The 13,400-nt window shown below is 31.8% G+C and overlaps 1 protein-coding gene across 3 annotated transcripts in view; it reads right to left on the bottom strand.

Moving 5' to 3' along the window:
- Positions 1 to 3,347: 3,347 nt before the first annotated feature.
- Positions 3,348 to 13,400, bottom strand: part of LOC105670033 (lysosomal acid glucosylceramidase) — a 55,730-nt gene continuing 45,677 nt past the window's right edge. The window contains exons 1-8 of one of the 3 annotated variants that reach the window (XM_012363323.2): positions 7,758 to 8,063; positions 6,831 to 6,913; positions 5,776 to 6,085; positions 5,059 to 5,324; positions 4,415 to 4,843; positions 4,215 to 4,291; positions 3,798 to 4,081; positions 3,348 to 3,623 (exon numbers count right to left, since the gene is read on the bottom strand). In XM_012363323.2, the coding sequence (XP_012218746.1) occupies positions 3,509 to 3,623; positions 3,798 to 4,081; positions 4,215 to 4,291; positions 4,415 to 4,843; positions 5,059 to 5,324; positions 5,776 to 6,085; positions 6,831 to 6,913; positions 7,758 to 7,768 (1,575 nt within the window). In that variant the 5' untranslated portion in view covers positions 7,769 to 8,063 and the 3' untranslated portion in view covers positions 3,348 to 3,508. Of the gene's footprint in view, positions 3,624 to 3,797; positions 4,082 to 4,214; positions 4,292 to 4,414; positions 4,844 to 5,058; positions 5,325 to 5,775; positions 6,086 to 6,830; positions 6,914 to 7,300; positions 7,432 to 7,757; positions 8,064 to 13,400 lie in introns of those variants that run through there. The other 2 variants (XM_012363322.2, XM_012363324.2) reach the window with 2 other exon arrangements.

Genomic DNA, 13,400 nt, shown 5'->3' with positions numbered 1-13,400 from the left:
TTCGAGTGTCGAAAAAGTTTGCCATCAATGACTTAAACCATGCAGTGACATTTCAGTTCATTATTATTTATAAAGCGTTGTGAGCGATACGAGCTATTTGTAGATGTATGAGCAAGTAGTAATCATTTGGCGCAAGATCAGGACTGTAGAGTTGGTGGTCAAAAATTTCGTAGCCAAATTCTTGCAACAATTGGAGCTGCGGTATCACATCGCGCATTATTCTACAAAAACACGTACAATCTCATTTAAGCAACTCACATTTTGTATTTTAAATGACACAAAGTTTTCTCAGAGTCTCATAATATACATTAGTAATAATTGAAAATAATGATAAACTAAAGACAAGAGTATAGTTTAAGTCACTGGCGGCAAACTTCGACACTAGAATAAAAAAACTGATGCTGCGATATTAAAATTGTATGGAAGTCAATGGTGACTATGTAAAAAAATAATATAAGTGTATAAATCTCTTTTGCCTGTAAAAAAAATTATTTGCATCTTTAATAATTTTTTTTATGTGCTGATTATTGAAAATTGTGTTTAAATATGGTATGAATAAGAAATAAAGTATACACTTACATAAGTCGATAAATTGTGAATAGATAAGTAAAAAAATTAAAATAAATACATAAAAATATATTGAAATATTTATCTATGATAATTATTATAAAACAAATACACTCAATAGCAAAATTAAAGGATCATTAAATTTCTTCCGAAAAATTGTTCATTTCTAAATTGTTATAACTTTGCAAAAAAAATCTTATAACAATTTCTTTGGTGTTATTTTAAAGGGCGAAACATTTACTTTTATCTCTATAAGTCCGAGTACTTATTTGATGCTCGATTACAATTTTTATGCTATCTAAGTTTTCAATAACATGTGTAATAAATTCGCTAACATCTTGCTGAATATTTTTAAAATTAATTATGAATAATAGAACGTTTCGGTCACAATTTCGGGTCCTCTTCAGCTTAAAAACCAAATGAAAAGGTAAAGAAAGGAAGGAACGGTTGTTGGGATGCGGCATTGTAGTTAACTAGCGTTTCTATTTTGTTAGGTAATTAAGTTTGAATTATTTATTCAGAGCACCGAAGGCGAGATTTGCTGAAGATGAAATAAATCAATTTTCGTTACTTTATGTTATATTTGAAATTTGAAATATATAAAAATTCTTGTATAATCTTGTCTTTTTTTTGGTAGCATGACGGAAAGTAATAAACTTCGCAGATACATATCTATTTCTTCATAAATTAAAATATACTGTTAGTTTTGAACCAGTTAACTATTACTGATTTTTAATTATTTATTTTAAGAAATTTAGTAAATTAGTAAAAAAAGCCAGTTTAGCAAAAAATTGAAAAATATTTCCAAACTCGGATAAAAATAATAATTCTTCTAAAACATTTTGTATAATATGTATTATCAATATGTTATATAAATAACTTTTCTACTAACTTGTTAAAGGTTACAGCGGCAATTTTCTTTTCGGGAATCAAAAAGGCTATCGTTTTAACATCTTTATTATTCTCAAGGATCATGAGATAAGATTTTGCAAGAGTAGCATAGCACCAAACTGCTGAAATGAGCAATTGCATAAAATGCACGCGCATTTTCGATTTAAAGTACATATTAATATGATTTATATGTATAAACCTCGATAATATCTAATATGTAACGTTCTCCTCGCTCCTACTAGTCTAATACTACGTCTCCGACTTTTTCGAAAATCTTCACACCTATGAAACAAAAATTGTTTAAAAGTTCGTACCAAATTTTTTAGATATTTTGCAAAAAAAAGTTATTGTAGTTATATCCATTGTCATTCATTAATTTATTATACGATACGTAATTAATTACGCTTACTAGTCGCTGCTTCAATATAATTCAAGAATATCAATATAAACTTAGCATGCATGTGGTTCCTTATTCTTCAATTTTATCATAGGAGTATTTAAATTCATTTTCAGTCTAGAAATTGGTGGCAAAAAGATGTTTTGCTGCTGAAATAATCGGTATATTATTATCAGAGGGTAATCGTAATTTTTCGATTTTATCCGCGATGGAAATGGTTTTAATTTACCCGGACTTCAGTACAGCCGCAGGGTGTAACATTGTCTACTGTTATGCTACAACAGTTCTTCGACTATAGTTAATAGTGGCTAACGGATGGTAAACGTTTTGAACAGCTTGCTTGATTAGTTGTTGAGGGATAGTGGATTTTAGCTGATATTACAGTTTGGTAATTTGATACAGTTAGAAATTTATTGTTTACAAGTGTAAAACATAACTACTCTTTCCTAAAAGAAATGGGTATTGATTCTCCTATATTGGATTATCTACTTAAATGCTGAGTCTGTAATTTTTCTGTTATTGCATGTTATTGCATAATTTATATAACAATACGTAACAATAGCGACATCGTCATTAATAAGTTTTGACAAAATAGATTAGATAAATGGACCGATCATAAAAAAATCGTGTCTATGTAATATGTACAATCACATTTTACATTCTCAAATAATACATTTCCAACAGACCGTAAGTTACCATTAGCTGCTACCAAAATTTAGTAAAAATATGTTGTAAACCGTATAATCATATGTTTATAATAAATATATAATAATAATAAATATAAATATAAATTAATATATAAAAATTGAAATATATGTAATATATTAGTATGCACGTACACGCACATATAAGTTTAAATGCTCTGCTTCTTATCAAGTGACCACTTTTAGTTTGTCTTATCACTTTCTGAATGTAGAGCGTAGTGGCGCTGAAATTTTTTAAGAACAAAATTACGATCGATTACGACCATTTGATTATTATGTGGAAATATAAATCTCTTGATAGAAAGATTACTATAATTAAAAAATTATTTTAAAAATATTTTGAAAAATTATGTTAATGATCCAATAAATTTGCCTATTTAATACCTAGGTCTACCTGTTACACATTGAAACATATCAACATCCTTTAAAAGACAAGACATTATTTTTCTAAGCAAGTATGAAAATCCAACTTCAGAATTCGAACAGTGAATAGATTTATGGCGTACAAAAGTAGAAACACTTGTCAATCTGCAATACATTTTTTTGTCAACTAGATACTGGCAATATTTGATTGGCAAAAGATTTATTTTATTCGTCATAAAACTCATCCAATAGATAAAATTATCATTTGTCATTGTATATATTAAAATATTAATGAGAAAATTCTAAAAAATAATAGGACGATGGACAAAAACACATTATTGATAATGAAAAGTATATATAATAATGTGTTGAATGTATAAATATAGCAATAATTAAAAACAATTATCAATTTATACAATAATATATAATTTCGTACGTTTTGTTTTTATTTCTCCTAAAAAAATTCATATAAAGCATGACACAATATTAAAGTTTCTGCACAACCTTATTTTTTTCTCGTGAGAAATGCGGAAAATACTTCGTAGATATATATTTTCCATTTTTGAAACATATACAAGTCTCAATATTACTTTGGTGCCAAATATTGTAACGTAGAGAAAGACTTTCCGGGTAATTGTGCAGTTATTGTGAACTTGTCAGTATACTTGTCTTTGATTGCTACATCAACAGGTTCATCACCTCTGCAATACAAAATTTCGAATTATATATTTTAAGAATTTCTATTTAATTTTAAATAAAAGAATTATTTTTTAAGACTTTATATATTTTAACACATTACTGTAAAAAGTCAGTTTAAAAATTGAGAAAACTATTTCAAATTTCTTTAAAATAAAATAAAGATTTGTTTTACTAACTTGTTAATAAGCACAACGACAATTCTCTGGTCGGGTGTCAAAAAGGCTGCCTGCTTAACGTCTTTAATGTCATTAAAGGCCGTTAATGAAATTCTGGAAGAGTTGCGTGGCACAAACTTGCTGACATGAGAAAGTGCATAAAACATAGGTTGTTTATAAAATTCATCGTTTTCTGGCATAACTATAATAGGCGAATCTACAAAATTTTGAGCCCAGTTTGGTGCACCATTCTTATCGAGCGCTATATTCCAATCTATCCAGCCAGCCACCCAATGCGATAAGTTCTGTAAATATTACTTTATTTTATAATTATATATTCAATATTCTTTCCGTTGAACAACAAATAAAACCATAATAAGGTAGATCGCGTTTTCGGTTCAGAATATATCTATATTCGTGATCCACACATGTACAAACCTCGATAATATCTGACAAGTAACGTTCTCCTCTCTCCCACGATCCCATATCTACCTTCTTCTCAAAAGGAAAGCTACCTATATAAGATAAAATTTATGTTATTAGTTCGACATCTTTAAAAAAAAAAAAATTATTACAATTATCGTTACAATTATCTCTTATCGTTTATTAAATTTTTTTAAAGAATGCGCAATGCTTACCTACGCATGCTTCAGTCATTAGTATAAACTTGTCTAGATATTTGTTATGTGTTTCGGTGAGTCTAAGCGGAGAAAAGAATGAATCTGCGTACCAATGGAACGCAACACCGCTGAACAATTTTTTAGTCTCTTCATTTTTGAACATAAGGTCGACATACCACGGTAATTCAAAACGTTGATCATCCAATGCTATATAGACAGGATTGTATCCGGCCTTGCTTAAGGTTGGAATTAAATAATATGTTGACCAGTGCGCCACGGTTTTGGGTCCCCAACCCATAGCATTAAAAGAAAAAAATGGTAAAAATCCGTCTATCGGTTCGTTACCCGGCGTCATGCCCCATATCTCTATACCACGTTCTTTATATGCGTCAAAAAACTTCCTGATGTAATTAGCGTAAGTCTGATAATAAATACGTTTCAAGAAACCTGTTGAGTTAATGTAAGTTACGACATTTCATGTTTTAATTCAAATATAATATTAGTATTATGATAATATCTCACATTTTTCATTAGTATCCATAAACTTAAAAACAAAAGAAACAAAAATATGAAATAAAATCGTTTCTTCATTGATCGCATAAACAGTTTTGTTGAAAACTTGACTTCGACGGAAATTTTATATATTATCAAACGATAATTACCCCATGTTATTTTATTGCTCGTTTTCATCCATGGCGGAGCGGACCATGATGTAGTAAATATCCTTAGACTCTCTGGAATGGGCATCATATTTTTGATTTGATTTATATACTCTATTTTGTAATCATCTTCCTCTACAAGGCTGAAGTTACTTAACGTAATATCACCGGGTACGTCGTCGTATGTATACGGTCTCGTCGAGAAATCGGTACCCGCGATAGGTATACGAACATGCGTATATCCGATACCGTTAACGCCGAAATACGATCTGAAAATAACTATACGTGAGAAAAGATCATGCGAAATAAATTACTTCTAATTATAGATACATTTGTGACAATTTTGTAAAATTCAATATATCGTTAACCCATTTTGCCTGAATAGTTGAAAGGCTTTATATTTGAAGCAGTTAGGAGGGAAATTCGATTTAATTCTGATACTGTATTTATTTTCGCTTGTTTTAATAGTTTTTTTAACAGCGAAAGGATGTTAAAATTATCTCAAAGCATAGCCAAACGCTTTGTTTAAAAATTTAATGTACTGTACACTTGTATAAAAAAAAAAACAATAAAAAAACCGCTTTGACATCCGCGCATTGATTCTTGTAGTCTTTTTTCTGTTCACTTTTTTGCTATTATTAAAATTTATTTTGCTTTTCGGCTATTTTTTCTTTTAAAGAAACGTTGTTGTTGCGCTTTTAATTAATGTCGATTACATACTCAAGTAATTTTTGTTGAGTGGCGTTGCTGAGAGTTCTAATGTTGAGTGCAGCAGCGTCAGTCATTGCTCCGCCAAATCCATGTATCGTTTGATGTTTTTCTCTACTATTCACTATAAAAAGTTTTCCCTTCGTGGGCTCGTTGGATAAGTTTGCGATAGTGAGCTGCAGTCTTTGGCCACTTTTCGTGGAAGTGTACAACTGAAACTGATTTGCTTGCAATTGTGGATTGTCTATTGTATCACAATATGTTGAGTTACAGACGCATACGATAGCGTCTGGTCCGACAGAACGTGGCACGCATGCGTAGCCTATAATGACATGTAAAAAGAAACAAATTAGAAATTTTGGCAATTTAAGTCCCACTGCGCACATCTTCTAAATCGTCACGATACTGCATAAATTTTTTTTGAAAATATTAAACATCAAATTGTCGGGAGACACAATCAAAAATATTACTCGCAATTTTGTCGTAAAATTATATTTACCCACTTCATTCCAATATAGCGCTAATTATTGACAAAAATTGTAAGTTTAAATGAATCACTCAGCTTTACGTAAATGCAAAATGTAAAAATTTTCATAAAATCGAACTTTTTTCGAACGATAAAATTCATGAGAGGCTTAAGCGGGGCCAAACAACAAAGATAAGTAGAATTATCTTTCTCATGTAAAATAAAATATAATGATTCATTAGTGTAAACGTAAAACACAACAACTTTGCAAAAAGTTTAAAAGAAACACTTTAGTAACTTTTTACTATCATATATATAATAATCTGTTTCCTTTTTATAATAATCTCACAAATATTTTCCACAATTATCAAGACAGTAAATAATTATACTTCGTAAATCACATTTTTTGAAACTTTAAGAAGTACGACAAATAAAGGAAGTTATTATGTTGCAACACTGATGACATTTAAGAACAATATATATATATATATATATATATATTTCTTTTTCTCGAAAATGTTCACTAGTCACAAAGATTTAGAAAGTTTTACGCGTTTAAAGTAAAAATAATAGCAAGAGGGCGAAAGTGTGTTAAACTTACTTTCCACTGCAACAAAAGCAGCAAACAGAATTATTACCGCGCGCAGCATCTTCGAGTAGTGCAAGCAATGTGTACTTGCTAATCTGTAAATGTAAAATATATGTCATAAATTTCATTAAATGAATAAAATCAACAGAAAAAATGTATATGTGCAAAAGAATAGGATGTTATTTTTTATCAGTTTGTCCGACTTTAAAAATCCTTACATAAAGTCACTTTTTAAGTGGACGCTTGCATATATTGTCAAAAATATAATGATTGTATTATGTATCTATACGACGGAGTTATTTATTTTAACTGGCGATGCAGATAACAATAGTGGATGTATAACGGAAACGTAAGATAATTGAAACAGGATATACATGTAAAAATGATAAATATATTTGTTTCTAGACAATACAATAAATAATTAAAAAAGAAGAGATTAGGTGTCAGACTCGTGATCACAAGACCGCATAGTTTCTTTTTACCGTTTCTGTCTTACACTCGTCTTCCGTCTCACGTCTATTCTCTTTCGTGTCTCGCGCTCGACTAACGACTTGCTTTTGAATCTGTTAACGCTTTTCACGCTCAACTTTCTTTTCATCAATATCCGAAACCAACATGAAACATAAGTCCAACTATTATATTTGATCGGTTAAAATCAATCTGTACAAGCGCGTTGCCGTTTAGTATCACTTGCATCGTAATTTTATAATTATGATCAAAGTGTATCGTCTGTTTGTCAAATGCTCGTATTAGGAATACACAGTTAATTAAGAAATGTTGGTTGTAATATAAATTAATCCCAAAAAATCCAATATAAACCTAATAGAAAAAAATATTTATTTTTTTAGTGTGGATAATTATAAAAAAAACTACAGGATTATCTGTACGCGTTAAAATGCGATATTAACGAGGGTTAATGACGTATCTTATATGCCGTACCTGATTATCATTAAAAGTTTTAATATCCACAGTGCAAGAGCATCACTAACGTACGTTCCTTAGTGGTTTCTCAGCGGCAATTGAAGAACAATATGCTGCTCAACGCATACGCTCTGCGTAACGTATAATGGTCGCTACGCAGATAAATAACGACACGATGGCCCCATATCCTTATCGGAACGAGTGATGATACTCTAGATAGTCTGTCGCGCGATTTATCAGTAACAACATTTTAACTAATGCACATTCTATTAGTACAAAGAGAAAACGAGGTCGCTTTCTGGCAAGTAAAAATTGGGTTTTTCCTCTGTTTATTCGAAGCGCGAGAAATCATCTGCGAGCAACTTTCAATTCAACGTCGCTGAATATCCACATTATATAATGCAGCCAGTTGATGATATAACGAGATGTGTTTATATAATACTAGTTTATAATTATGAATGGCTACGAAAATGCTCTCCGTTATGTTTACTAGACTGCTGACGTGTTAAAACAGAGCAGATATAAAAAATAAAACAAATTTTTTAATTTGATACGTTTCTCTTTATTTAACAAATCAGAGACTCGATAACGACATATTAGTGGAACAAAATAAAATGTTATCAGTTATTAATGCTAAAAGTCTACGTAAATTATTTAGTTCCTTTATCATTCAATATGTGCTTGAATAAAGATATCGACTTGCAATTCAAAATTATTGTTGCCGACGAACGATACAGCGGACAATACAATTTATGCCAATCCATGCAAATGTCTGATAAATACATTGTGGTTATTCAAATATACATATTCATTGCATATCATATTTAACAAATATATTTTTTATGAATATTTTCAAAAAAATTACACATATGTCATTAAGCGTTAAAGCATTCTTCGGCAAAATTGATGTATTTTGTAGAAATGTTTATACTTGATGTGCGATTGGCAATTATTATAATAATACTATTATAACTTTCATACTCTTATGAAAAATGTAACTTTTTAAAATTAGTTCCAGATGCATAAATAATCGAAACAAATCCAAATGTAGCATAGATAAAGATTTTCTTGCGTTTAAGATAATATGATTGAAACATATATATTATTTAAAAAATGTGAGCATACACGATCAAACACAAGTAATCTTATAAACATTAAAACAGATTAACTATCAATAATTTTAATCATTAATAAACAAAACACTTATCTGTTATATAATTCTACGATAAAGATTATTTAAGATTTATATTTTAAAAAGAATCGCGCATCTGTTGTCAGAATATATATTCATTTTGTGATAAGATTTGCGATAAAATGCGTGTAAATTATTAGACTAATTGAAACGTATCAAATTGATTATTTACTTATAATAAATAATTGTCGCGCTGATATTATAATATCTCGATTAAATCATCAAATATTAACATTTAAAATTTATTTATATTGTTATTAAACAAAGTTACTATCGGATAATCGTCGTTCTCTCTTGTAATTTCCTGCATTTCACTAATGGATACGTCGTACTTGTATGGCATAATTTAATATCCTCCTGGTACATTAGCTTAATAACTGACTGTACCATCCAAAGATTTGCTCTACATAGGCTTCCGGATGTAAGGTTTCGGTTCAATTAGATAGCAATTAGTGTCAGTGGTAGTCGGACGGGAGTTAGCTGTTTACTCACGTCTGATCATATTAAATACCGCAACACTGCTAAACGCCTTCATCGTTCCGCAATTAGCCATTATTGCTGTAGTACTGCTTCTTTGGTTGTACATCAACAATTAGCCATTACCGCTGCAGTACTCCTCTTTCAATTGTACGTTAAAATCTCGATTGAAGACTTTAAGTGAATAAGACTCTAAGTAGCAATTTTTTTAAAATCGCGATTAAAATAAAAGCTCTACGTGCCATTGCTAATAACGTATACAAAGCGCAAAGTGCCATTCGTATAATAAGTGACTTAAATAAATAATTTATTCTAAGTTATTTATTATACGAAGCACTTAGAGCTTCATATATATTGTTAGCAATGGCATTTATAATTTATAACTTATAATTTATAATTAGAGCAGTTTTTGATTCTAGTCGCAATTTTTTATAAAAGGTACCAAGTGCCAATCAGCTGTCGTAGATGTTTGCAAGTAAATTTTTATTTCTTTTGTAATAGTTATTTTTTTTCTTTGTCTTTTGTTCAATAAAAAAAATAATTTAAAAAAAATTATTCACATTTACTTACATTACAGCAGATACTATCTATGGCATTTAGAGTCTTCTTTATCATTCTTGGCACTTACAGCCTTATTTACTTTAACCCTTCAACTTTGATGCAGTAATTTTGAAACTATGGATAATCATCATTGTAATTAAGAAAAAAACATTTTAATCTCTTTTTAAAAATAATATTAAAATAATATAAAATTAAAATAATAGAATTGTATTAGCTTCATTCTTTCTTCAAACTCTCATTTTGTGTTAATTGTTTTAGAAATTTTGATAATAGTATTTTGACAGCGTACATTCTAGATTTATATCTTTGAGATATTTGTTTTCGCAAAATATAAAATCTTTCGAACAGCAAATCAATATACATACAATTTCAAATAATTAATTCGAGATAATTGAATCGATAGTTTTCAACTCCACGATTCAACAGGACAGGATAACGAAAGTGACAAATTTTAAGAAACATCGTTATTCTCCAAAGTTTCGTGTTTATGAATTTTTAATAAGTCTTACGCAAGTCTCATTAATAATTCTTTTCGCTTTCCATCTTTGTTGCATTTCAGAAAGTACAATACATTTGGTGAGATTATTTTGATCGTTACAAAATTTAAATTTAAATAAAGATAAATAAAAACTTATAAGAATCTTAATCAAAGGATATTTTTGAGCTTCCGATTTCTCCGAATCATAGGAACTATGATGGTTACGCCACTGCTCTGCGGAGTTAATCGAGGTAATTACCAACGCGAACGGATCGAACGCTATCTGCTCCTCGTTACGTTGTAGCTCGCGCTTGCAGAGAGTTTTTTGCAATTAACTTCCTCTCCGCGAAATATCGCACCGTTGGTTACGACCGGCCGTAAGTTTTTACCCTTTTCTCTGCCCCGACCGATCTTTCTTGTATGCACCTGTCCTGAAATCAGGCGGCCGTTAGGTAACGCTGTGAATTTCAGCAGATACGAATGAGACCCAAAGGAATGGTGAAAGAGGGGGAGAGGGGGAGGAAGAGAGAGAGAGAGAAAGACACGACGCGAACGTGGCATTGCAGTACAATTTCACCGTTTAAAGCAGACACATGCACACATACATATACTACTAATCGGTGTAATGTCGATAATGCGGTGTGCGTGCACATATATACGCTTGTATTCGCTTCGTATATTTGCATTACAGGAAAATTTCGTGTACTGTATTCTCGAATGAATATTTTCTCCTCGTTGCGGGACGGTATACTTACAGCCAGCTAGGCAGCCAGCTAGGTAATTAACCCTTAACTGCGCTAGAGAGAGTGGACTACCATACGAACCGCACGCTATTCTTGAACTTCTAAGTTAATACGCGTGACGTTTATTATGTTTCTCTCAAGAAACTTGCCTGAATGCAAATTAGAATACAAAATAATGCCACAGAAACATTATTTTAATTTTAACGCCAGGATCTTATTTCTCGCGAGAATGAAAACGTATATTCTGTCTGATACCGTATAAAATTGCTGAAATATTATTAATATTAAATTAATAAAAATTATTATTATCGTCTTTCGTGCATAATTATTTGCAATAATTATGAATAAAGAGAAAATAAGAGAAAATGACTTTTTCGATACATTTAATGCTCCAAGAAATATTCATTCTCGCTAAGCTTCTGCGCGCAATTTTGACCAGGACGAGCGGGCGAGAGAAGAGAACACCGTCTTCGTCATCGTCGTTGGCGGCAGAAACGACAACGGGGGTTACGACGACGGGCGAGATAAAGGATAAGGATTTGAGAAGTGTGACATATTCAATTTTGCAGCGAAGCGATACGTCTCTCTTGCTGAGTGTCGCGCGGTCGCTTGCGCGCACGGATGCCTGGTGTCTCATCCGGCGAGACGCGCTTATCTACGGGAGATTTCGGTTTTTTGCGATACGCAACGAAATTTACGAAGCAATATCGTCATTTTTGTCACGTAGCCGCACGTCGATGAACGGGACGTGCCGCTACGTGTCTGCTCGGCGTCATCGTCGCCGTCGTCGTACGTCGCCCCAAAACGCAGGAAATTGAAAACACTAAGGCGCGCGCCCTCGATACCATTCGCACGTACAAATGCAGATTCACGCGTGCGTCTCGGCATATGCGAGCAGATTCCGCGGAACGCGGAAACGCAATTTTGTACGTGCCCATTAAATCTATGGTGGATTTGTAGATTATTTGTGAATAGACGTCTCTCTCGTATTGTACACATTTTTTTTGCATCATGATTATACCTCTTAATTACAAATGGGCTTTCATTATACAAAACTCTTCATTTATGCGAGAGCTCCGTAATGCTGTGTGCTTATCCGACAAAATTATACAATCCGTATTCGTTAAACAAACTTTCTGCAACGCGGTAAAAGAAGAAATAGAAATGACGTGGTTCGCTGTAAAACGCGCGGAATCGTGAAATAGGTCGTTTGCAAAATAGTAGCCGATGTTAAACTTCAATTTAAATGAAATATAACTGCGTTATTACGCTCTACGACGACAGTATCTTTCAGAAATTTAAGAGACTTATAATTGTAGCAAAGTAAGTTCTCAAATAATATGCGATATTAAACACGTTGACATATATTAAAATTTGTGTTGAAAGTTGCAATTAAAAATGGAAAATATATACATGATATACATAAAATAGATTAAAATTTACCGTTATTTGAAAATGAACAAGTATTTAATCAATCAGAACGCTAATAGACATTTGCTCGATCAGGTCTTAACGTGATAAACAGCACATCGTCATCGCTCCATTGCGTAAATTTGCACGATTTTGTTGTGCCGAGCGCGATTGACGGTGGGGTATAATTCTCACCCTGCAAAGCAGTATATATTTTAATATAACCACTGGTGGGGGAGTTCTGGCGCGATCGACATGGAAATCCGTGCTGTATATGACAAACTGTTCACCGCAATTAGGAATAGGCGGGCGTGGGACAAGCTCTGCGAATGTTGTCATGATATCGGCAAACTCATGTGCACGCATGTATGTGTGAGATGTAAACGTCATCCCTTCAATACGCGCGTCTGATTGCGCGAATAGAGATAACACATCGATAAAATGTATCAGTATCTCTTAACTTGCATTTACCGAACTTTCATTATTGACAGATATCATGGAACTTTGGCTGTTGATAATTTTAGTGATATCTAATAATTACAAACTAATTATTTATTATCAATTAATAATGCTTTTTTTTCACTTTTTACCACATCAAAGCGGACTTTTATTAATAAGGAGATGGATGTTACTGCTGATATAAATCAATATGAATCGATCGGTATGCAAATCCACACTCATCGGCAGATTGCTAAAATTAATAATGACACATGAAAGGTGCGAATTACATTAATGGAATATGCATCGGCGAGAACGCGTTGATTCGCGCTAAATTTGTTGCGCGCACTTATCGTCGGAAA

This window comes from Linepithema humile, chromosome 7 (assembly GCF_040581485.1).
Source record: "Linepithema humile isolate Giens D197 chromosome 7, Lhum_UNIL_v1.0, whole genome shotgun sequence".
NCBI classification, from domain to species: domain Eukaryota; kingdom Metazoa; phylum Arthropoda; class Insecta; order Hymenoptera; family Formicidae; genus Linepithema; species Linepithema humile.
This window is presented reverse-complemented; position numbering and strand designations above follow the sequence as displayed.